At 34.6% G+C, this 26,015-nt stretch overlaps 1 protein-coding gene across 3 annotated transcripts; it reads right to left on the bottom strand.

Moving 5' to 3' along the window:
* Nucleotides 1-512: 512 nt before the first annotated feature.
* Rragb (Ras related GTP binding B) lies at nt 513-25,775 on the bottom strand. Of its 3 annotated transcripts, none has more exons than XM_010610094.3 (11): nt 25,662-25,775; nt 24,774-24,807; nt 22,265-22,364; nt 17,576-17,659; nt 15,674-15,740; nt 13,618-13,840; nt 8,567-8,662; nt 6,294-6,416; nt 3,540-3,631; nt 2,230-2,345; nt 513-1,197 (listed from the first exon to the last, which is right to left on the bottom strand). In XM_010610094.3, the coding sequence occupies exons 1-11, from the start codon at nt 25,751-25,753 to the stop codon at nt 1,100-1,102; spliced, it is 1,125 nt and encodes a 374-aa protein (XP_010608396.1). In that variant the 5' UTR covers nt 25,754-25,775; the 3' UTR covers nt 513-1,099. The 3 variants fall into 3 exon arrangements, with proteins under 3 accessions (XP_010608396.1, XP_019060924.1, XP_010608397.1); XM_019205379.2 differs by having other exon boundaries at nt 22,337-22,364; XM_010610095.3 differs by lacking the exon at nt 17,576-17,659.
* Nucleotides 25,776-26,015: the final 240 nt, after the last annotated feature.

The raw sequence follows: 26,015 nt of genomic DNA, 5'->3' as shown, positions 1-26,015 counted from the left end.
TCATTTAATTTTCTTTCAGAATTGTTTTCACATAGTTACTCTGCTCAAAAAGCCGACAAAGTTTTCCAACCTCCTATCGTATTATACACCATACATCTAAAGCCTTCTGCATAGTTTTAAGGCAATAATGTGGCTCCATTCTCCGTCCAACTATATTTTGTATTTTTTCTTTTTTAAATTAAATTTATGGTACATTTTAGGTATACAATATAATGACATTCATCATTGGAGATCTGTACCTTTATGCAATATATCTGGATTCTTATTTTCCCCCATTCTCCTGCCCTCCCTTCAACCACTCTACCCTCCCTATTTACAAAGACTTTGTTTCCATTTTTCCATGTTTATTCCTTTCCTTTTTTTCCTTTCTCCTACCTTTCCCACTTCCCCTTCCCCCCTTTTCTTCCTATTTCACAGTATCTATTATACATTTTGATCCTTATTTACACTTTCAGTTTCACAAAAGCAACTATTCGGTATTTATACATGTGTGTCCTATTTATTTCACTTAAAGAGTATGGCCTGAATGTGCATACATTTAGCTCTAAATGTTTCTAATCTCTCATTCTTTACAGCAGGTTCTCTTCACTAGAATAACAGATTACTTTGCACTTTCTTACAGCAAAGTTGAAGAAACAAAGTAAAGAAAAACAGACACTGAAATCCCTAACAGCAAGTTTATTTATAATTGAAGTTAAGGAATATTTTTAATGCATGCTGAGAAAACATTAATACTCTAAACTTATGTTACTGTCTAATATTGAATAAAAGAGAATGCTGGGAAAGGCTTTAGCATACACAACTATTGGAACCAGGCTATCACAACACTTACACACTTTTAGAACCGTGTTATCAGAACACTTATATATCTGACCTAGTTTTATGTTACACCAATTTCATGGACAGCTCATCTTCTAACTCCTCACTGGCTATTTGAGTAAATAGCATTCTAGGTTAATGGTTAAGACTGGGGAGTAGAGAAGGAATAAAAGTGGTAAGCATCACAACATTTCAGAGACAGCCTACATATATGAATACAACATTAATACTTATTATGATACAGTGTTTGAATTTCTGTGTGAAACAATATCAGCAATGTTCAGCGCATGAGAAGACACTGCTTTGGTCCATCCACTCTTTCCAGCTTTTCAAAGTGCTTCCTGGCATTTCGGATGTTGATCAGAGTAGCTGCAGAAGCTGAGGGTAGGGGTGGGGAGACAGCCAAGAGGATAAATATGGGCAGCCAAAGGAATGCCTGACTAGTAAACACAAATAAACAAAAGAGAGCCAAATCCTTCAGTGCGTGTCACAGAAAACATACAAAAATTAGAGGTCCTAAGTTACTAAGGTTTTTCTGAAGAAGCAGATTTGATCATTTTTGAAACATAAAATTTCCAAAATCTTTTAGTTTGGGTTAATAAAACAAAACCCATTACTTCATGTCATATTTTAATATTAATCTAAAGTAGGAAAAGCTAGTGGATAAGAGATGACTTAAACTTCTGAGAATATCTTGGTGGTAATGAATGGCTATTAAAGTACAGAAGCACCAAAGGCTTCCCTTCTTGACAAAATAGAAATATGGGAATATGATCAGAGGGATATATGCAATGACATATAAACTTATTCATCATTAACAGCTCAGTGGTTATACGAGCTAGTCTTTTAAAAATGCATACTGTATGGAACATAAATTACGGATTTGGGTTCTCTTTTCTTTAAAATCCCTGGATTTAGTGAGTTGCTTTCTGAAGTTCCCATTAAGAAAAACAATATGACAGAACCTAAGTTATTTTTCAGTTTCAAAATATAAATCTATTAAAGAAATACTATTCACAACTAGTATTTAGTTTTAAAATTGTAGTACAATATATGTAACATAAAATTTACTATGTTTACAATTTTTAAGAGTACAGTTAAATGAGATTAAGTACATTCACACTGTTGCACAACTATCCCAACTGCAAAATAGTTTTTTTTGTTTTGTTTTGTTTTAGACAGGATCTCACTATGTAGTTCAGACTGGCCTTGAACTCACTATGTAGCCCAGGTTGGCCTTGAACCCACAGTGATCCTCCTGCCTCTGCTTCCTGAGTGCTGGGATTACATGCATGTGCCACCAAACCTGGTAATAGTTTTTGAGTAGCTGATAAAGTATTACCTCTAGGACAATTCTTTAGTATAAAAAGCATGTGACTTTGAAATTATGCCAGCTAAGTTTAAACTTACGAATGGATGGATCAGACATCACGACCATCACATAAGTGTTAGATGTGAAGATGTCAATGAAAGCAGCAAAATTCGAGTTCCTGACTTCCATACTCTGGAAAGAGGCAGCCAGTTTGCTACAGAAGAAATGAGAAAAGCGATTAAAACATAAAATAATAAAAAATATAAGTTCTTATATTTTGTTAAATAATTTATAGTATTATATAATCCATTCACCACATCATTATAACATTTTCCAAACACATTCTAAGAATGAATTTAACTTTTTTTGTGGAACTGGAGACCAAACCCAGGGCTTTCTCACTGAGTTACATTCCCAGCCCTTTTTAAAATTTTGTATTTTGTAACAAAAATCTTGCTAAATTGCTTAATTAACCAGGCTGGGTTTGAGCTTGTGACCCTTCTATCTCAGCCTCCACTCCACCACATCCATCTTTAAAATGTTCTGTAAGTTACTAAAATGGCAAGTATGTTAGGACTTGATATTGACTAAGAATTGAAAATAGACCTAGATATATATGTTAAAAATACTAATAAAAATGTTTTCACTAATATTTAAGCATAACATATTATTCTAATATATAAGAATAATGTCAAATTTTCTATCTTTAAGATCAATGACTATATCTTTACAATTTCAGGTTTGAATTTAAGAAATGATTCATTCTTTTGAAAACATAGTAATGATATTTGTGTGTCATTTAATATTATTTTAAACATGGTAAAAAAGTCTAGAAAGTCTCAAAGTATGTTGAGATGTAAAGTAGATAAACTTATCTCCACTCTCCAGGCATCAAAGTTTACCAAGAGAAGAATTTTCATTTTCAAATCTTTATTTAATTGTGATATTTAGCCATTCCTTTTTCCTATATTAACAAAGCTGATTCAAGTCTTATCTAATCAAAGATGATACAAGATGATTAGAAATTTCTCGGCCCTTCTGTATCAATTTTGAATCAATCAATTCTGAATCTTAAGTTTCATACAAAATTTTGGCAATTAGTGAAACAAATTCTTCTTTCCTTATCAAATTGTCTTGGATATTCTGTTTATTTCTGTACAAATCATACCAAACATCTTGAAAGGGCTCTTTACTTAAATATTATTCATATGCTTCTGCACCAGTTATATTTGAATTAAAGATCATGGCCTGCCCTTCAGTAAACTGTAGGCAGCCTTGGAGTTTTTCTTTTTGATTAAAGGAAGTACTGTGAACACATCAATGTAGTCAAGCATAGCTACTTGAATTTCTCAGAAAATGATGGCATTTTTTTCTGGAAATTAATAGATCATACCTCAAGATATCTTACCTGCAACTCAGTTTAAACTGCTTAATAATGTTGCTGATTTTCTCAAATCTATGGGCATCTCGCTGCTCTTTACACTGATAATGAGAAATCACCTATGAAAAAGAGTATTATCCTTTGAATGCATGCAAACTACTAATATCACCCTCTGCCTCTACTCAAAGAAGATATCTATTGGTTTCTTGGTCATCTACACTTTCAGGGTAGACTTGTCACACGACTTATTGTCTTTTGCCCTCTATGCATATACTTGTCGACACTATATGCGATTTTAACATCCATTTGAATGATCCATACATTATTGTTTGGTTATAAATGTATTAGATCATTTAAGAATTCTCTACAGGTGGTCTTTGACATGATGATTTACAATGCTGAGAAAATGATATGCATTCAGCATGAATCATACTTTAAATCTGCCCAGGCTAGAGATGTATGGTTTACTACTCTTCTTTTGATCCTAAGGAGCAGCAGTGAATCATAACTTCTAGTTAGACATGAGATCACAGGGGTAAACAAGCTATGCTTTTCAGTGTACTTGCATTGTTAAGCTATGATTTTTGGTAGAATAGGTATATTAAATGCATTTTCAACTTATAGTGGTTTCATCAGCACATAACTTCATACTAAGTAAAGGAACATTTGTATTTTTCTTCACAATGTTCTTTCTTCATTATTTTAATCATTAAATGTTCACCTTATTTCAACTTTTCATGGGATGGTCTTTGATATTAAAAATGCAAATCAAAAAGGAAATTAAGTAAAAATATCTAGCTGTTCGTGAAGTGTAATGTATTTAATTTAGTGAAGTCAATATAATTTTGGGATTATACTTAAAAAGTTTAACTAGATATTTAAATATAAGAACTATCATAATAAATCTATTCAGGATGAATATTCATAACAACTGAAAATGCTTTCCCTAACATTTCCAGATTTTAATAAAACTACACCTGTATTTTAAAGGCTAAATACACAGATGAAAAGTTTCTAGTAAAAGACAACACAGTCATTCACCAGAAAAAAATTCACAGAGAAATTACATGGGAAAATGTGATATTTTCAAAATACAATTCCAGACCAATGAAAGAAGAAATCTACCTTCTTTGATTTAACTCCCTCAGTAAAATAGTCAATCACATTTACACTTGGTCTTCAAGAGAAACAAAAGCTACCTGCTACTATTAATGAGTAGAGAGCTTACATTAGGTTATCCTCTGTGATCATGTGTGGCAGATATGGCAGGGAAATGCTGCTCAAGCAGGATTCTGTCATGCCATGCACATTAATAGCTTACTTGATTGTTACTACTCACATTAGCAGAAAAAAAATGGCCTGAGAGTAGTAAATCCAAGCAAGCAACCAGTGTCAGTGAGCTGCAGCGAAAACATTCTAGTTAGGACTCCTTGACTCAGCTGTACCAGTTAGCAGGAAGGACGGCTCCCATATACTGCTGTCGTTACAAATACTGTTTCCATAATGGGCAATGTGAAATAGGAAGAAAAGGGCTAAAGGTGTAGGCACAGTGAGAAGGGTAGGGGAAAGCTAATAAGGGAAAAGAAAAAAATATGAGAAAATGAAAAAATGGAAATAAAGTGTTTGTAAATGGAGAGGGGAAGAGGGGGTGAAGGGAGGGCAAGGACAAGGGGAAAAAATGAGAACCAAGACCTATCATGTAAAGGTACAAGATCCCAATAATGAGTGTAACTGTACTGTATACCTAAAATGTGCCAATAAACTCAATGAGGAAAAATAAATAATGTTTCCACAAAAGAAGGGGGTGGGGTGGGGAAGCTGCATTTTAGGTTTTTTGCTCTCTAATGCTACAGCAGCAAAAAGAACTAATGCTTAATAGTTTGCCACCTACATGACAAAGCTTGTGCTAGGCGCTAAATGTTATTTTGTACCATTTTAATCCACAGATTAATTCTAATATAGATATTATTTTCCCCATCTTACAGAAAAGGAAGCAAGCTCAGAGATATTAAGAAATGTGTCTAAAATAATCAAGCATTGATAAAGCTAAAAAGCAAATTCTTTACTGGGATCTGATTTTAGCATTAAATTAAGCTAGATAGCATTTATTTATGCAATGTGTTCTGACATCTCAAATTACTTCCTATTGTTATTTTAAACACACATATAATACTGGATTTTGTGTCTCCTGCTTAGGGTTGTACAAAAAGTAGGGTCTTTGCTAAATTAAGTTAATATGAAAAGTAAAAACAGTAACATGCCTGTTTCCCCTTTCTCTTCTCCATTTGAACTCTTAGAGCACTGAGTTGGCTACTACATCTCTACCATGTTAAGAGTTCTCAATTCAGTCTTTTTCTTTTCCCAGTACAAGGATGAAACTCAGGACCTTGTGTTTGAGAGATAGGCACTGTGCCACTGAGCTAAATCCGCAGCCCTTCAATTCAGTCTTTTGGAGAAAGTGGGAAGAGAGTTCTCTCAAAGAGAAAATACTCTAAATATCATAACAAAGGTGAATAAGAAAAAGGAATCCTTTATCATAAATGAACAGTTGTTAAAAGAAAAAAATTTAAACTCTGTAAGGCATACCTGACAAAATCTAAGTTTGCCCACTAAAGGGCTATGCACCAAAACTCTTTCAAATCATTTGTTGACAATACTACTTTATAAATAATGCTATGCATGCTGAAGTAATGGCAAAAGGGAAAAAGGTTCTTCCTGCAAGTGGAAATGTGCCATTCCCAGTTGCTGAATAAAAGAAGGTGCAGTGTGAAGTGTTCTTACCAGAAAAGTAGCTCTCTCAAACAGAAGTACTTCATCAGCTTCAATAATTTCAGCAAAATTTCTTAGGTTCATTTCCAATTGTTGAACATTGGGAATCAGCTGATAAACAATGCTGGACCAAGCCTGACAGGACAAAAGCACAGTATAATATTACTAACAGGTAGCAAGGCCCTGACCTTTGAAATGAGTACATACACTATAATATAGAGACAGCAAAATATGATGATATGAGTCCCAAATACTGACATTAAATATAACACATGAATTGAGAAAATAAAGCTAATATTTGACTTTCCCATGGTTGAATTTTTAAAGTTCACACACTTTTATGAAATTCTGAAGAAACTTCTTTCCATCGATATTTAAAAGTAAACAAGTAATTTAATGCCATCATGTTGCCTTAGAAAAAAGGTTGCAAATGTGATGTATTGCCTAGAAAGCTTCTAATCTGTACATTCAACAAATATTTAATTCAACCAGTATACATCCAAGAATCAACTTTGTGAAAAATATTAGGGCCAAATGGACAAATGGTCCTTCCCCTCGATGGTATAAATCAGTACAAGAGAAATTAGTGGCATTATCATTCTCAAAGATTTGTTGTCATCTGTAAAAATTACTGATCTAACTGAACTTACAAAGATCCACAGTGTTTGCCTAAAACTAAATTCATCCAGAGTATGACTAATGTAAGCAGTTGAAATTAACCACACCCTCCCTCAAGTTTCTTAAGGCTCTTCTATTTGTATTTCCATTATACTTCCTTCCACTCCAATTTTTCTGGTTAAGTGTTCTGTGTTCTTCTTTCCCGTACTAAAGGGCAGGAACCTGATCTTAATATGCAATAGCATCAAGCAGAAAGGTAATGAGTGCTTACTGAATAAAACTTAATATAAAAATTTAAGTCAGTTCTATGCAACATTGATTTAAGAGATAGTAGTGTCATGTCTCTGTTCCAATTAGTTTTATCACTTAGGCATAGGAGTTCAGGTTCCAGGTTCCCAGGTCGGTGTTAATGTCACTGCTGAATTTACCTTGGAGAAGGCACCAAAGCTAACCACAGCAGAGACATTTTCACTCACAGCAGTGTTGTGATTAGCCAATTGTCTTTGGTCGTGTTATGTATTGCCATCCTTCACACCGCAGTTGGCTCTTATCATTGCGTCATGTCCATCCTTATTCACGGTTACCTGTTCTATGGGAATAAGGCTTTGAGAGAAATTCGGCCCATATTAATCTAGAACAGTACTTCCTAGACAGGTATCTCAAAATGATGTTATTAGAATGAGGCTGGGTCAACATAATATTTGGAAAAAATGAATTAGTTTTTTTTTAAGCAATGGCTATTTTTAAAGTCCAATGTTATTTCTCCTTGGCAAGTCAGGCTTCTGTGCTTCTGGTTGTAGATACTTGTCAGATGCAGTTGATACTGAGGCTTTAGCTATCAGTGACAGAGAAGGATCCTTTGCCACCTAGAATCAGACTTGTCAATGGGTACCAGAAGCAGTCTGAAGGAAAGGTCTGACCACAGGAAGACACAAAATGAGCCAATCCTTAAATCACTGTATCAGTAGGAAAAAGGGAAGAAGCAGGAGCCTATGTGCCAACAAGTTAATTTCAGCTTCATCCATACAGAACTACTGTTATAATCTCTATAAATTATTGCAAGTAGAGTGGCATCTATTCCAGCCATGGGAACAGTCCTTCTGGTTGAAAGAATGCTGGTCTCCAATTTGGCATGAAAGTTGAAGCTGCTATCCTCTAGGCATAACATGTCTCATTCTAAGACTCTTTTTTCCAACCTCTCTACTAAACATTTTTCTACTGTTACTATTTGAATTTAAAGAAGATTAGCTTATACCATTATCACATAGCAGTAACTGAGCACTAGACACAAGTCCAATCAGCAACGAGACTACAATAAGTCAGAATGGATGATGGCCAGTAAGTGAACTTCTGGTATCACAAAGATCAGTATTAAATTAATCATTACCAAAGTGGCTAGTTCAGAGTGATTTTGTAACAATGTTGACCCAATCTAATATCAAAACTAAAATCTCTTAATGTTAAGTTTGATATTCTTCAACCAATTTGTTGTAGATTATTCCTTTTTTAGTACAATAAATCTAGCTTGATATTTTTCAAGCAACATTTTTTTAGTACAACAAATCTAGATGGCTATGAAATAGCTTAAAATCTTTTAGTTTTGTTAATATCCTTCTAGCTTTCTTTTTCATGATCTTAAAAATGAGAGAACCCAGAAACATACACACCTTATAAAGAGTTTCATCCCAAATTGATGTTCGGAAACAAGAACATTCCAATGGGCGAGACAAACGCCTCAGATCTTCTTCTCGCTCTTTAAAAATCTGAATTAAAAAGTCCAACATTCTGATCAGCATATAACAGCTCTCCTCTTTCACCTGGAAATCTAATCTGTAACTATTTTAGTATATTTTATTTTATTTTATTTTTTATTTTTTATTTTTTTGGTTTTTTGAGACAGGGTCTCACTATGTAGTTGAGACTAACCTGGAACTCACTATGTAGCCCAGGCTGGTCTCAAACTCACAGCGATCCTCCTGCCTTAAGCCTCCCGAGTGCTGAGATTACAGGCATGCGCCACCATGCCCATATTATTTTAGCATATTTTAATCAGGAGCTGCTTCACAAACTAGGATGGTAGAAATTATTTCAGGTCAGGTCTAAAATGTTAATGGATACTAGAATTCTTCAGGTTTATGCTGCTTGTGTGCACTATATTCATGGAGAATACTATGTTGGAAAACAAAAATTTATCATACTAGAGAGTCTTAAGGCTGCGTCATTTTAAGATGGCTATATCTATATCTATATCACCAAACCTGTGTCATTTTAAGATGGCTATATCTATATCAAGATTCTGTGCATCAAAATATTTTAACCTTTCTATGTATCTTTCTCTCATATACTTATATATGTACACTCATATATATTATTAACAAATGTACTGTATTTTCTTCACTGTTAGGTGTAACTTCTCATATATACAAAAGTTCTACTCTTCTTGGATGTTTCTATGTATATATGCCAGCATATATATGGGAAATATTTATATACAAATATATATATTCACAGATATTTTTCTATGAATGGGTGGATTTATTATATGTGTGGATGCACTGTTATGGTTAATTTTATGTGTCAACTTAGTTGGACCACAGTCTTCAGACATTTGGCCAAATACCAGTCTGGATACTAATGTGAAAGTATTTTTAGAATAAATTAATTTAAATGCTCAAATATAAGTAGATTTTAAGTAAAACAGATTACCCTAAATAAAGAGGGTGGGCCTCATCACATCAGTTGAAGACTTTAAGAGAAAAAGACAGATACACTGAAGAAAAACAAATTCTACCTCCAGGTTGCCTTCTAACTACAACTACAACAGTGACTTTTCAATGGATCTCTACTCTGTCCTATAGGCTTCAGAATTGCCAGCCTTCATAGTCAGTAAAACCAATTCCCTAAAATAAACCAATCCCTCCACCTCTCTCAGTCTCTGTGTCATCATGCCAGTTTATAGACCTAAAGCCCCTTGAATGAAAGAGACACTGAGTCCACTTAAGAACTATACTGCCAAAAATTTATACCATTAATTTTCCTGCATACCCCAAATGGAGGTGCAGGCTTTTACCAGGGTGATTGCACATTGGGGAAAATGAAAAGCTCAGCTCTTTTAGGGAGTATTAGGCTCTGAACTGACACTAATTCCAGGTAACCAAAATGTTGCTGTGGTCCACTAGCTATGGCTTATGAATGTCAAGTGCTCAATGAAGTTTTAGCTCAGCTTTGTCATATAGTGAACCCAGGGAGTTGCTGCAGCCATACTATAGCTATTTTCCAAACTCCAGAATGCATACCTGGAATAGACACACTTAGCAACTGGCAATATTCTTACCCTAGTTCCCTTACCTGAAGAGTAAGGGCTATTGTGGATAGGAAAATTCAAGTGAAAACCATTGGAAAACAGTAAAGCGAAAGTAATACTGAATTCCTGAAGGGATTTTGGAAATTAGTTTCACCATCAGACTTGAAAGATGCAGGATTAGTGACATAACCTACATCCTCATTAAACTTGCCTCTTCAGCCTCTGGAAAAGGAAGATCTTCTTGGGCAGTGGATTATCAGATGCTCAACAAGGTAGTGACTAAAATTACAGTCATATGTGCTTTTATTGCTTGAGCAAACTAACATATCCCCTGACACCTATATACCACTATTTTTCTTACAAATGCATTTTTCTCCATATTTGTCCATAAAACCCACCAGTTTACCTTCAGGTTGCAAAGCCAGAAATACACTATCATTGACCTATTTTAGGGAGATAACAACTCTCTACCCTTATGTCAACTCTCCTTTGTTAGGATTTCATTGTCTTGCATTTATATTATACCAGTAGGACCCAGTGAGCACAAGGTAGCTATTCTAGACTTACTGGAAAGACAGGAGTATTCTCAGTAAAATTTCTAGAAATTCAGTGGTGTGGAGCATGCTGAGATAGCCCCCCTAAATGGAAGGATGAATTGTTCCATCTGGCCCATCCTAAAATCATGAAAGAGGCATGATATCTAGCAGGGCTCTTCAGAGTTTGGAGGCAATATATTCTTTTGGGTATATTACTCTACCACATTTCCTGAGTAACCCAATAGTCTTCCAGTTTTGAGTGGGGAAGAGAATAGAAGAAGGCTTTTCAACAGGTCCACAATGCTGTGAAAGCTGCCCTGCCTCTTAGCCTGTATCATCCAAGAAATCTAATAATAATTGAAGTATTAGTGGTAGCGAGGAATGCTGTTTAGAGGCTTTAGCAGGGCCCCATAGTCCAAAGCACTAGGTCTAATGACTTAAGGTCACTCAAAAGAAACTGCAACCAACTGAAGTGATTGCTGTGGGTAAAGAGAATCCAGAAGTGAATAAGGAAGGTATAAATACCAGTTATGACTACATGACAAATAAGGACTATAATTGTCACATTTCTTCCTTGATTTTGTTATGAATATATGTGTACAAATATTAAACATGCCTTTTTCTCTTACCCCTTTCTCGTGAACATAAGATATATAGATTTTATATCAATATTATACTTAAATACTGTTTATTATATAATATTTAAGATACATAACAGGAGAGCAAATAGAAGAGGAAACATTACCCAAGGACTTTACATCCTCTTGTGCAGAAAGGGTTAAAGTTTTTTTAATAGTATATAGAATAGTTATATCATATTAAGTGGGAGTACGACCCTACTATTATCTTTATTTGGAGATTGAGTATGGTTTCCAGAACGTATATGAATGTCAATATAATATTTAAGATACATAACAGGAGAGCAAATAGAAGAGGAAACATTACCCAAGGACTTTACATCCTCTTGTGCAGAAAGGGTTAAAGTTTTTTTAATAGTATATAGAATAGTTATATCATATTAAGTGGGAGTACGACCCTACTATTATCTTTATTTGGAGATTGAGTATGGTTTCCAGAACGTATATGAATGTCAAGTTAACAAGGGTAGAATCCTAATGGGTTAACTTGGCTGGGCTGCAGTACTCAGCCATTTGGTCAAACATAGTCTGGATATTGTTATCAACGTTTTTTTTCAGATGAGATTATTATTTAATTCAGTATATATTGGATAAAACAGATTAATTTCCATAATGTGGGTGAGCCTTATCCAATCAGTTGAAGGCCTTAAGAAAAAAAGGACTGACATCCAAAGAAGAGGGAATCCTGCCTTCACATTTCGTTCTGCCTTGAGATGCAACATCAATTCTTTCCTCGGGCTCTAGTCGGTCTGTTTGCAAAATTTCATACTTGCCAGTCTCCATAATCAGTTGACCCAATTCCCTAAAATAATTATCTCCACATAACTGTCTGACTGCCTCTCTGTCTACACACATACACACACTCACACACACACACACACACACACACACAGACGCACACACAAACACAAACATCTGATTGGTCCTGTTTCTCTAGAAAATCCTAACATACATAAACATATGCAAGGAAATATCTGTCTGAGCTGAAATTGATAATTTTGGGAGCACTTTAACCATTTTTATTTTAAAACTTCCAAGTCTATGTTATTAATGACATTAAAGATTTCCTTAATTAAGCTTAAAACCCCTGAAAGAATATTTATATGTCTTTGGAAATAATTATATGAATATTTAGAAAACAAAAAGATTATCATTCAAATCAATCAAACCCTCACAAACTCAAGACCCATATTATACACCTAATTTTCTGAGAGAGGGAAAGTGCAAAAGAGCTAAAAAGTCTACTGGCACTGAAAACCAGTATTCTGAGTCTGCTAGGAAACCCTATCAAACAGTTTTTGAAAGCTTGTAAGTTAATTTAGACATACCAAAATACTAAACAATAGAGGCAATCATATACCTCGTCACGGAAAAAAAAACCACTCCTTACCATAGCTATTCCAAAAAATCTTGTAGTCTAAGCATATCCTTTGACCCTTACACTCCAACCGAAGGAGGAACTGTATTGTTCTATACAACTAGTATATTTTAAAACTGCTATCCTTAGTTTTATCCTAGCAAGTAGAGAAGATCTCTTTAATCTTGACATTAAAATCCAATCCTCTTACATTGAGCATATTGAAGCTAGACTATGTTTCTGATCTCCTACTTCTAGAATCTTACAGATAGGGAGGAGTTTATTCATTCTACTATATCTTTTTAATAATAAGCCCTTGAGCTCTCTCAGAGCTATTCTTGGTTTATGGGTAGTTATCTATATTTGTTTTTGTGTAGAGAGGTAGATAGAAGAAGGCTGATAGTTCCTACTCCACTATCTTGGTGACATCACCCCCTCTACTATGTCTTTGCTGGTTTAAATTTGTGTGTGCTAATTTATCCATGCAATAAAAGAAGAAAGTGCCAACTATGAGTGACCTAGCATAGAAGTGCCTGACACAATGTGGTTGACCCTTGAAATGGTCAATCCAATTATAAGAGCAACCTTCCACTCCTAGTGGGTCTTCTAGCTTTGACATTAAAAAAGGGGCAGAAAACATATTTTTAAAAAATAAAGATTTTTTTAGTGATTCACATGGTCAGATTCCTTACCTAATTCTGAAAACTTCACCTGCTAAATGAATAATGTGCTCAGGGAATTTCTTTTTAAATGAGATTTCAACTTGAAAGCTTACTGTGAAACTTTCTTCCTGAGAAAAAGAATGGTGCAAATTTAATTGTATCTCTACAAAAGTTTGCAATGTATGTCAACTATTTAATGTAGTAACTTTTCTGTTTCTTACCAAGTCCCGTTGATCCTCTTGTACCAGATCCATTTTGTGTACCAAGCAAAAAATTTTGGCATCTGGGGAGTTCTGCAGAATAGCCTCTAGGCATGATTGATAATAGTGCATGTCCTTTTCAAGTTCACGGCTTTCCACATCAAAGACATAAATTAGAACCTCCACATTTCGGAAGATGTTGTCTCGTTGGCTAGTAAAATAATTTTCCATGAAAGTGTCTTGTCTGGTAGGAAAAATGGAGAGATGCGAAGCAAGTTCTCAGTTCAATTATTCCTAAATTTGATACATTTTTGTTAGCGTGATCAATAAAAAAGATAATTTTAACGCTTTAAAGAATAAATAACAGCAAATATGACTGGTCTTACCCTCAACTTGAAGTGCAACATGCACCACCCTCTGCCTCTCCCCTCACATTTTAAACACACTTACCTTTTCTCCGTTCTTCAACTGACCCATGGTTTATCACCACCATGGAACCATTACACATGCTTCTTACTCTTTCTCATATACCACTCTTCTACCCTTCATCTTAATTAACTTCTGCTTTCCTTTTACATTTCAATTAAATTGATACTTCCACAGAAACAACTCCTGACACCCTTGACTCGGGTCAATCCACTCATCAAAGACTATTTGACCAATACATTCCATTAATTCCCAGCACTTATCACAAGAATATTATATTTGTTTGCATGAGCTTCTAATGAATAACATTCATTTCCCTAGACAACAAGGTAAGTACCATGTCTGTTACTGTTTTCCATTGTTTCTCTAGTTTTAAAGGAGTACGAGATATCCAATGAACATCTGCCTAATGAATGAATAGCTTAGTAGTCAAATATTCTTTACATGAAAATGACTACAATAATAATTTTCTGGTAAAATGTTTTTCTTTGTTCTTCAGACTGTGTTCTACTTCCCAAGAAGTTCTCAGTTAATAGCTACACATCAGAAATAGTAGCACTGAAGTGGGGGAATTCATGAATCTAGGTTCTAGTTCTGCACCTATTAATTAGCTGTGTGACATTGGGAGAATCATAATCTCTCTGGATCTTAACTAACGTAGCTATAATAATGAAACCACATTTTAGTGCCTAAAAGCAGAAACTTGGATTAATCCCTTGATATAGATTAGAAAACTGGAAGCAACAATAATGAGAAAGGACTTAAATAGAGAGAGCTAGCAGGAATAGAGTCATTGTCTTAGAAAGTATTTGGCGGTTATATTATTCTTTGAATAAAAATTCACTGAGTACGTAATCTATGTTTAGCTCTATTCTAGCAGCTGAGAAACAACAAGCTGAAAATAATTTCTATTTATTTTTTAGACACTAGTATTTACATATATATATATATATTATTTTATTATCATACATAATAGCATTTATGAGCTGGTACTATTACTAACCCTATTATTAAAATGAACAAACTGCAACTCAAGAGAATTTAAGTTATCTACCCAAGATAACACAGCTAATAGATAAAACACAAATCCCAATTTAAGTCCAGTACCTACACTTTTAAGCACCAAACACACCACACTGGTGTTTTGGTATAGCTATACAAGTGGACAAAGGGTAGGACGCAATGAGTGTATACACAGTGAGTGTATATTTATGAAGTGCATATTTATGATGGGATATTTGGTGAATGCCTTGGTCATGAGAGGAAGACCTCTTACTTACTCTTACTTAAAACAATGAGTAACTATCCAGATAATATGTGCCAAGTTCAATCTACAGTGTTAAGACAGATAATTATTGAAATACGTAAGAACAAGCTATTATGGTGGAACTTGTGTCAGACTATCTGAGACACATACCTAATTTATGCCCCTGCAAAAGAGCGCTGTTCTATCCTATATGACAAATACCTAGGAGGAGCTAGCTAATACGTTACAGAGGTCATTTTCAAAACTACACAAAAGTCAGAGGTCTTTACTTAAGCAAGAACCAAGTAATTCTACCCAATGTATCTATTACTTGCCATACTCATTATACTAGATGCCATGGTCACTGCCATTAGCTTCACAAACAAGTAAACAGATGGTACTTACCCACCACAATCCCATAGGTTCAATACCAAGTTTCCCAGAAATCGAACATGAGAATGTTCCACATCAACTGAAAGATAAATATGGCAAATCTAGTAATTGTAGCACACAAGGAGAAATTTTAAATAAGCAGAGCACTAAGCCATGGAATTTAGAAGGACCATAGTGGAGTGAAATGCTCAAAGCCACAAGAAGAAGGTGATTTCCAGCTTAGTCAGTGCTTTAGTGGCAAGATAGACATCTAAACTATCCTGAACTACAGAACCAGCTCTCATGTAAGTCATTTTACTTTTTTAGTAGTTTAGTATTTAGAGCAGAAGTGATCTTCAATTATACCAAGGTCAAAATTTCAACATGTAAGATAGAGACATTTTACCATTTAAAAGATCTTCCATTCCACTTGCCCTCACCAACTGCCCCCACAATAAAATAACAAAAACAAAGCAAAACATAACCAAACTAACTCCTGTATTGTCTCTTTTATTAATGACCCTACTTTTTCCATTTTTCACTACTCTGCCCACAATTCGTCACTACTCCTTTGTAATCCCTATCAATTCCACTCCTTTTTTATAACTCAGCACTAACATTAAGGACAGTCCTTATCACCTCATGTCTGCAATACTACAAAAGGCCTCATAACTGAACCCCCTATCAAAAGCTACTGCAAAACTCATCTTCTTAACACTACTTTGAACATGTCACTCCCCATTCAAAATACTTTCAATAGCTCCTCCATGCCTAAAGGGAGGCATTCAAGGTCCTTCACAATTTGGCTTTCAATTAATCTATATATTTTCAATAATTCACATTAATAAAGCCTTTCATTCCAGCCCAATATCTTTTATTCACAGTCCTCCCAAACCCCACTACCTCCCCAACCCCCAAATACATCTTACATCAGGGGTCGCAAACTTGCTAATAGGGGCCAAGCCAGCAAACATACACTATTAAAGTTGGCTACATATGAAGGGTAAACATCTACCCAATGTGATAGTAGAGTAAATGATAGTTACTCAGCTTTTTCATTTTTCATGCAGGAATGTTAGGTCAGGGCTACCAGATCTTCAAACTTTTCAATAGTATTGGAAAATTAAGATTTTTATGTAAACTTTTACAGGTGATAACTAATTCCAATTTTTCTAAGACAGTGTACAGGCCAAACAAAATAAATCTACAAGTCTTATCCAGCATACAGGTTGCCTGTTTGCGACCTCTGCCTTATACTTCCCTCCCCACTAACCTTTGCATATTCTGTCCTCCTGCCTGCAATGCCCTCCCCCATCTTTCCTTCAAAGTTTTATTGTTTTTTAAGACCCAGACTAAATCCCACCTCCTCTAAAAACTGCCTGACTGACCCCAATTACCATCATCTCTCCCTCTGAATTCATTCAAATATTTATTAAGCATCTACTCTCTGCCAGGCACTAAAAATACCAAGAAGGGATAAAAAGTTTTATTCTGAAAATTTCTCAAAGTCTGGCAATTATCAGCTAACTTATGTTATAGTTAAATCAATCACACAGTGACATTTCTCTATGGCTATCTCAGAGCAAAGGCTTAAATTGACCACTATCTAAATTTTGTGCAATTTTACTATCTCATAAACTAGATTAGACAGCAAAGCTTTATAAAATAAAACTCATAGGCTTTGAAGTCAAACAGATCTCAGTTCAAATACCAGCTTTATCTCTCTGTGTGACTTTGGGCAAGTCACTTAAGCTCTAAGTATCTTCTTCCACTTCTATTAAAAAAAGAAAGATGGGGTATAGTACTGACCTCACAGGATTACTGTGAAGAAACACTGAGTTATACTACATCAAGTGCCTGGCATGTAGTAGGTGCTCAAACTACTTCCCTTCTCCCCTTTACTTGCCCCTCTTTGGAAAAGGAATCAAATCTTACATGTTTTTGTATTTCCAACAGAGTCTACGAGAGAGTAGGTGCTCAAACTGCTATTAATTTGAAGACTATGTAAACGGTCTAGTACTAAAAAAAAATGGAAAGAAGTGCTACTGAGAAAGGGAAAGACAATAATAAAAGAAGTGACAGGATTCAGTGACTTTTTAGATATGGGGCACATGGGACAGAAACCTGGTTTCTACTCCTGCATCATAGAAATTGCTCTCATCATGTTACCAATGGTCCCAAATCCAGTAAACTTGTTAGTCCTTGTCTTACTTCCCACAGCATGACACTGTTGAGTTTTCTCTTCTCAAAAAATTCTCTTCTCATGGTTTTGAATATCAAATCTATGAACTCTCTGGGAGATTCTCCCTTACATGTTCCTATTCTTCTTTCTGTCCCTTAAATGTTAGAGTTCTTCAAAACTCCATCCTTGACCATCTTCTCATCTGTGTATTCTTCCCTGAGACAAGATAATCTATTTATATTATTGTATTTTCCATGTAGATACTAAAAACTCATAAATGGGAAGTTCTCCTGCCTTTCTGACAGTGGTACCTCAGTTCATGAATTTAATTTATTGTACAATTTTGGAAAAGATGGCCATATTTGTATTTGTGTGGGAAAAATGGCCACAGTTGTGTTTATCACTTGATGCAGGGTTTGCAAACAAAATTAAAATTTTCCAAATGCTTCTGTTTGCAAACCAAATTGTTTGCAAACAAAAGCATTGTGAATCGAGGTATAACTGCATTATATATTTCACTGTAATAAAGTATAAGTATTCCAAACTTATATCCAAATATAACTCTTCTTTCCTTTCTTCCAAGAAAATCAACTCCCCTTTTATTCTTCTCTATCTCAATGAATTTAACCAGTTGCCCAAAACTTCAGTTTCATTCTTCAGTCCACTCTTTCTCTCCCCATTCGCTCCAAGAGTTTTAAAACTCCTGTTGACTCTACTCCTGTTGACTCTACTTCTTAAATACATCCCAAATCTAGTCATCTCTTAAATGGTCTTCCAAAATAGTTTTTTTGAGGACATTTTTGTTATTATTATTTTTTAATAATCTTTATTAAATGTATTGGTACATATTAGGTATACAATACAGTTACATTCATCATTGGGATCTTGTACCTATACTTGAATTATCAGATTCGTATTTTTCCTGATCCCCCAGCCCTCGCCTTAGGCCCTCCACCCTTCCCTGTTTTCAAAGACATTGTTTCCATGTTTTTCCTTATCACATATTTTTTCTTTTACCATCTTACCCTACTCCTCCCACTTCCTCTACTCTTTTTCTCTTGTGTGTGTGAAAAAGTAAGTGTAAATAAGGATTAAAATATATAATTTATATTGTGTAATAGGAAGAAAAGTCTAAAACAGTTTCTTAACTGGCCAAACTGTTTCTACTATTACCTCTCTCCAATCTATATTCCACATTACAAAGTAATCATTCTAAAATGCAGATTTTATTCCATTCTTCTTTAAAGAAAAAGAGTATGCCTCTTTGTATTTGTATGATTTATACACTCAGATAAGATCCAAAAGTATAATCTCAGAATTTCTAACGGCACTTGTCACTTGGAAGTAGACCTGAGAGTTAAAGAGAGAAAAGACTAATAACACTTATACAATATTTGGATTTTTCAAAAGTATTATTCTTGTAATTAAAACTGAAAATCAGAAATAACAAAAAAATAAATCTGATGTTACTTTTCTGTTTAAAACTTTCTAGGAGCTGTTCCCTGCCTTCAGTTTAAATGACCTACTTTGCTTTAAAAAGCATATTATGATATAACAACTGCCACTTCCTACTTCCCTCTTAGTCTTGTGTCTTCTATATGGCCTTCTGACTCTTCTAATCTTCTTTCCCTATTGTTATGACAGCAGCTGAAAAGAACCAAGCACAGAGCTCTAGGTAATTGCATACACTCACGGGGCAGAAAGAAGAAAATATTATAAAGATTTTCTTTTTATAAAAGCAGGGAGGGATGGTTAAAGATAAAGGAAGAAAACCATGGTAATGAAGCATTAAATAAAAGCCAAGAGAACAGAGAATTTTGAGAAGGTAGGATATTTTGGAGCTGTCAACAGTGTTTGAGACTATAATACTTCAAAGTCCATTTTTATTGACAAGTGTACTATTCCAACAAACACATTTAAACATCCCCCTAATAAATTAATAACACCATCATTCTGTATCCTTACCTCAAATTTCAACATTAGGCTCTAAATTTAAAATAAAATTGGACCCCTTTTCTGGAATGACAAACCAGAAAAACACTAAAACATTAAAGTCAATGCAATATTTTGAAAGAAGTATTCTTTTACTATTTTTAAAGGCAATCAGAAACTGAATAAAAAGAATATAAAAAAATTGAAAAAAGAATATCAAGTAAAATGCAGTACACTATATGAATTTTTAACTAGTGTATATGTTTAGCAGTAAAATCCATATCTCTCTTCAGCCATGACAAACCAGCTAATAATAATACGCTTAGCATTATGACAAACATAGTATTTTACATATGTATACTTTTAATACTTTTAAAGAGACACAAGTATCAATAAAGTTCCCACTCTAGATACCCTTAAAAGGCAAGAACTCATTCATGATGCCTGGCACAAAGGAAATTCCAAAAAAAGGACTTGTTAAATAAATGCCCTGATTTAATAATTAAGATTCATATAACCTATAATGTTCTGTTCATAATGATGCTGTTAGATCATGTTAAAACTATTTTAAGCAGCTTTTATACTTTTGAATTTTTGATTGTAAGATAATGCACTGGACTCAGTAACATTAACAGTCAATCAATAAACATTAGTTTCCTCTGATCTACTGAAACCTTATAAGTAGTAGGCCCAGGTATTTAACTTGGGAGAAAAGAAAAAAAATTTAAATCTATCAAATCAAGACAGAAAGGAATTTCCAGACTTCAGTTGTTAACTCCACAGGTATGACAAGCCATAACAGGATAACTTGACCAAAATTTTTGACCAGAGACACAGATTAAAAACTAGATAACATACTTACCAAATGTACAAATTGCACAGAACTAAGAATGGTAGCTAATACATCAGATAAGACAATAAGTAGCTAGAATGAAAACACAACCTAATCCCTTTTCCAGGAATAAGGAAACAGGTCCAGAGAGATAGTAATATTTTGGATTTCAAACTAACAAACCAAGGTATAGAAATGTATCATGGACATGTTAAAACATGTTTGCATAAGTGAATAATTTAAATAAAACAAAACTGAAGAATAAAAATCAGTATTTATTCTTGGATTTAAAGCATTAGCTGCATAAGATCCATAAGGTATGTGTGTTAATAACAATAGATGTGAAAGACAAATTGAAGCTTTTTATGTGACTCAGTATAATGAAGGTAAAACCAGAAAAGGAAGGTGGGGGTTACATTATAGTAAAAACAATGTAATGTCCAGAATAAGAGATGTAATAAGAACACTCTGGCCTGATCAGATCACATTTGGATTCAAGTCTCGGAAGAAAAATGTAGACAACTTTGAACAAGTTAATACAAATGCTTCAAAATTAGGTCAACTGATAATACATGGAGGAACTGCAGATGTTTAACATAAGGAAGAATAGATTTTGGATAACTGGGATAAATTAAGACATTAAGCATTCTCAAATATTGACAGAGGCTTAAATGAACAGAAAGAGCACCAGCTAGCATAAATAAAGGAAAACAGATTTGGGGCTCTACCTATAAAATGGGTATCTAATCATCAAAACTACTACAATTACAAAAGTGTACACTATACTCCAAGCACTGTAAGAACAGAAATAAGGTTTCTTTATTTGTATCCTAGGATCTGGTGCACAGTGTGTTTAAATATTGTCCATTTTTCTTAAAACTAGAGTGAGACACTTTATAGAATAGCGGGTGATTTGTCCCTAAATGCATTCAAGATGGTAGAAATCTACATCAATAACCTGTGAAGGCCAAGTGGGGCAATGACTTCCTAACCTAGAAACTAAAGACAAAGGCAGAATCCAGAAATGCTTAGATGCTGCAGAATGCAGACATTAGAGTTCAGAGATGGAAGGGCTCTCCCAGGATCCTAGATTCACTGTCCTAACAGCAAAGGTAGCTTAGCAAGTCTATACTAATATCAAGACTGATAAGATGTTTCCCAAATCAGAGCAGAAACTCCAATGAGAATATCTATCTACCTATATATAGGTAAAAAAGTAGCAGAGAACAGATCAGGCGAATCTCCATCCTTCTGACCCCCCATAGTCACATTTTAATGAGGACAAGAACTAACTACTATTTTAAAAACTCTTAGAAGCTTTTACTATATGTCTATTAATATTTATTACTCTTTATATAATAACAAAAACAAACACTATATACCAAAATGGACAAACAAAAAGATATCTAAGCTTATTTAAGAAATAGCAAGATAAATAAGAACTAGGACAAGGGCATCCTACATTATAAGCAAATTCAGAAAGAAAGAACCTCTCCAGGAAAACAAGCAGTAATAAGTAGAATGAGGCCACATTTCTCTGAGGTAGAAGAAAAAGGGGGAAACATATTTCAAAACAAATTCCTCAACCTCTTCATCCCAAGCTAACACAACCAAGTGTGTTATGCATATTATTAATTTTTAAGATCACCTCACTTTACAATAAGATAAAACATCTTACTTGTTGCACCAAGGCGACGTGTGTCTCTGGCAATATAATTTGCAAAGATAATAGATCTCATGCTGGTCTTACCAGAACCACTTTTACCCATCAACAGCACCTAGGGACAAAGGAACAAAAAGTTAGCAATCTAGAGAAAATCTAGTGTAAAGGAACTATATCTCTCCCGTATTTGATTCTTTACTGAAATGACAATACCAATAACCTGGTGCAGATACTTATAACTAAGCAAACTGTTCCTCAACCAACAGTAAATACAGATATACCTAGCATTCCAGAAGCCAGGCACTTACCTGCCAAAGGCCACATATTCTTATGGAAATAAAATTAGTGAATTTATATTATCAATACCTAACATGAATAGAATTAGGCTAGGAAAATTCCATTTTAAAAGGAAAATAAACCTTGTTCTCCCATAACCTAGTATTTTTTGCACTGAATTATTAGCAGGGGATTTCAGCATAACTGAAGGTCTTCCTCCTTCTCAAGGTCAATCTTTTCACCTATACCTTAGATAGCATCACTTCCACCTACCTCTACAATATAGTTCCATTAATTACTGTCACTTCTTTTTCTTTTAAAAATTTTCCCATGGTCTATAGGGTGAAGTCCTTAAACTACACGTAAGAACCCCCTTGATCTAGTTTACCTACTGCTGTCTTTATCTCTTGCCCCTCTGGGTTTGAATATTTAAACATCTAGCCTCACTGAACAGCTTGTAGTCCTCTTGCTCCCAGCCATCTAGGAAGTCCTGCCTCTTGGTCTGTTTCATGCTGTACTCTATGCCAGTAACATTCCATTCTATTCTCTTCTTTCAACTAAGTTTCATTTATCCTTCAAAACTTCATTCAATAATCATATCCTGAGGAATTTCCTGTGACCCCAAAACCTTAGGCTGCCTTAAGGGTCTTACCTCTGTACCCCCATGGTACTGTTTATCATTACAAAGATCATAATGCATTGCAGGCACTCATCATAAATGGCAAGAAGAGTACTCTTTGTATCTCTGGTACCTAACATGTAATACATTTTAAAATATATTTATCTAAAGGCTGAACAAGCTATCAAAACAAAGATTCGAAGTTGACAACTATCTTGTAAAAAGTGTTGTATTATGACTGTAAACAGCCTTCTTGTGAATGTTAGCATTTAACACAGAGAGAAAAACACCTGTCAAAGATACTGTATATTAATACATTTAAAAGGGATTCAATAAATGGGGCATGGTGGCACATGCCTGTAATCCCAGCATTCAGGAGGCTGAGGAAGGAGGATCACCCAAAGTTCAGGGCCAGCCTGGGATACATAGTGATTTCAAGGCCAGCCTGAACTATACAGCAAGACCCTGTCTCAGGAAATTAAAAAAACAAACAAACAAACAAAAACAAAAACAAAGAAGAAACCATCCAAACAAAAAAAGCATTCATGAAAAGGACATTAAATGACGTTTAAGACGTCTTTAAAATTAAAAACTACATTAAATACAGTTCTAATTACCTTGTTTTGTAAATGCAAAGGATACATGTTGTACCTTCAACCTTAAGATATTTTATAAAAACTTACTAAAAATTTAAGGAAAATTAATGAAAATGTATTGCACTCATGCTTGATTCAATCTAGCAATTTAGTCATGTAATTTTATCTCACTGAAGAATTATGACTGCTGAATTAGCCTTTAAAGCTGGAACAAACAAGTTTGTTTTTATTCTTTTAAAAATTTTTAACCAAAAATCAATAATTGTATACATGTTTCTGGAATGCAACAAGTTTTGATACATGTATACATTATGGAATGATTAAATCTAATTTTTGCTCTTAATCATGTAGAAATTTCTGGTACTTTTAGGGATCCTTAATGATAGCAACTTTAGACAGGCTCATGATGAAATTCCCTTAGCAAACTGTAATTATTAAACTGATTAGCTGAAACTAACAGTAAATATATTTCTTTTGTTTTTCAATAAAGAGGTCTTTCCTCAAATGCTTATAAAAGGCTATTACAAAGGCTAATCATAATATAAATACTAATGTAAAAGGTTCTACAGGAATTTGTTGTTTAATCCTCACACAAACCCTATGAAGTAGGTATTACCATTTTACAAATGAGGACACTGAAGCACCAAAAATGTTAATAAATTTACTCCAGAATTGCACTGTTAGTGATTCTGCCTAAATCCCAAAGTGGGGCACAGAATCATAAGAGCAAAAAGGAAATAGTGTCAGGTTACAGCTGAACATTCCCTATAAAACCTTATAGTTGTAACCTTTTGAGTTGATTTAAAAATAAATGTGCAGGCAGAACCCTATGTAATACGTGTATGTGACATGATACAGTCAAATTTTATATTAGAAAAATTAAGTCCAATAGCAAAGTAGATGAGTCAGGAAGAGCACATAGAAGATTCCTGGAGGGGGTGTGTGTGTGTGTGTGTGTGTGTGTGTGTAACATTTCTGAATAGCAAATTCTTACCTTTACCTTCATGTTTCTGATGTACCTAATACATCTTACCTTTTTCTTCACGGCTGTATTTGGTAGCACCCACCTGCAGATATAAACCAAAAGATAAGAGTTTCCATGATCTATTTGTTTTAGAAATTGAAATTACCGAAATACAAATAAACGTGGAAGTGTAAAAGTATACTTAATATGATAGCTGATTACAACTATGTGGAGGACCTCAGTTCATTAGAGGATGTTATTTTTCTAAATTATAAAACTGGGTTTATATTCCCTATCTACTAATTATAAGCTACGAAGATAGCTTCTGGGAAAATTTATTTAGGAATACAAATGACCTATTAAATTCAAGAGTTAAGATTTCATCATTTTAAAAATTAAAGCAACATGTATACAAACTATAATAAAACAATATTTTCACATTTGATTATCTCTATTTTTTTTCAAATTCAGCTCCTTATTTTTGAAATCTGGAAATACCTTGGCCCTTTCACAGTCCTTACAATTCATATTTCAATCATTAAAGGCAAAAGAACCACATAATAACACAAGTCTCAGATTCAGGTACAAATCAGCACAAAAAGCACTCTAAAATCACTGGTCTCTAAATAGAAAATGTTAATCCTCTTCCTAGTGTTCTAATCCCCAACATAGATATATGCAATCGCCTCGACTAATCTAAACCAACTCAGAACTGTCCTCTCAATTAGAATAACCCACATACACCAAGAATATCAGCCCCATTTCAAGGGCTGTTTCTGCCCAGTTAACACTGGTCCCCTTTTCAGTTTATCCTATCGTCAAAAGCATGATACCAATCAACTCTATTGTTAAACTGAAAGAATTTATCACTGGAAGTTGGAAGATATTCTAACTTATAAATACTCTCTTCAAGTACAGCACCCTCCCTTCAGGTTTGCCATAATACCCTTCACCCACCCAAGCGATCCTTCCGGTTCCCCTAGCGGAGAATCCATTCTCGGCCCTAGATTTTCTTTCTCCATCTTTTTCTCAGAGTCATATTCTTCCATCGTGCAACAAGTCCTTTCAGGTCCCTTCTAAATCCGCAGTACTCTATTTGTCCTTGTTCACCCCCTTAACTGCCTATTCTCATGGGCTGCCGGCCTTAGGCCAGCCTCCTTCTTTGTCCACTGGGGGGCCGCTTTCCCCGCGGTTATCTTTACAACCCGGAGCCTGGTCTCAAGGAAAGGCCGAGCGGGCCTGCTCAAAAGCGAAATTATCGGTGACGTAAGAAAGGATTAGAGGGAAAAAGAGGTGGGTTGGGAACTCGTC

The sequence above is a fragment of the Fukomys damarensis genome, unplaced genomic scaffold, assembly GCF_012274545.1.
Source record: "Fukomys damarensis isolate Sample0158 unplaced genomic scaffold, DMR_v1.0_HiC HiC_scaffold_39, whole genome shotgun sequence".
Taxonomy (NCBI): domain Eukaryota; kingdom Metazoa; phylum Chordata; class Mammalia; order Rodentia; family Bathyergidae; genus Fukomys; species Fukomys damarensis.
Note: the sequence above shows the minus strand (reverse complement) of the source record. Positions and strands in the feature narration are given on the sequence as shown.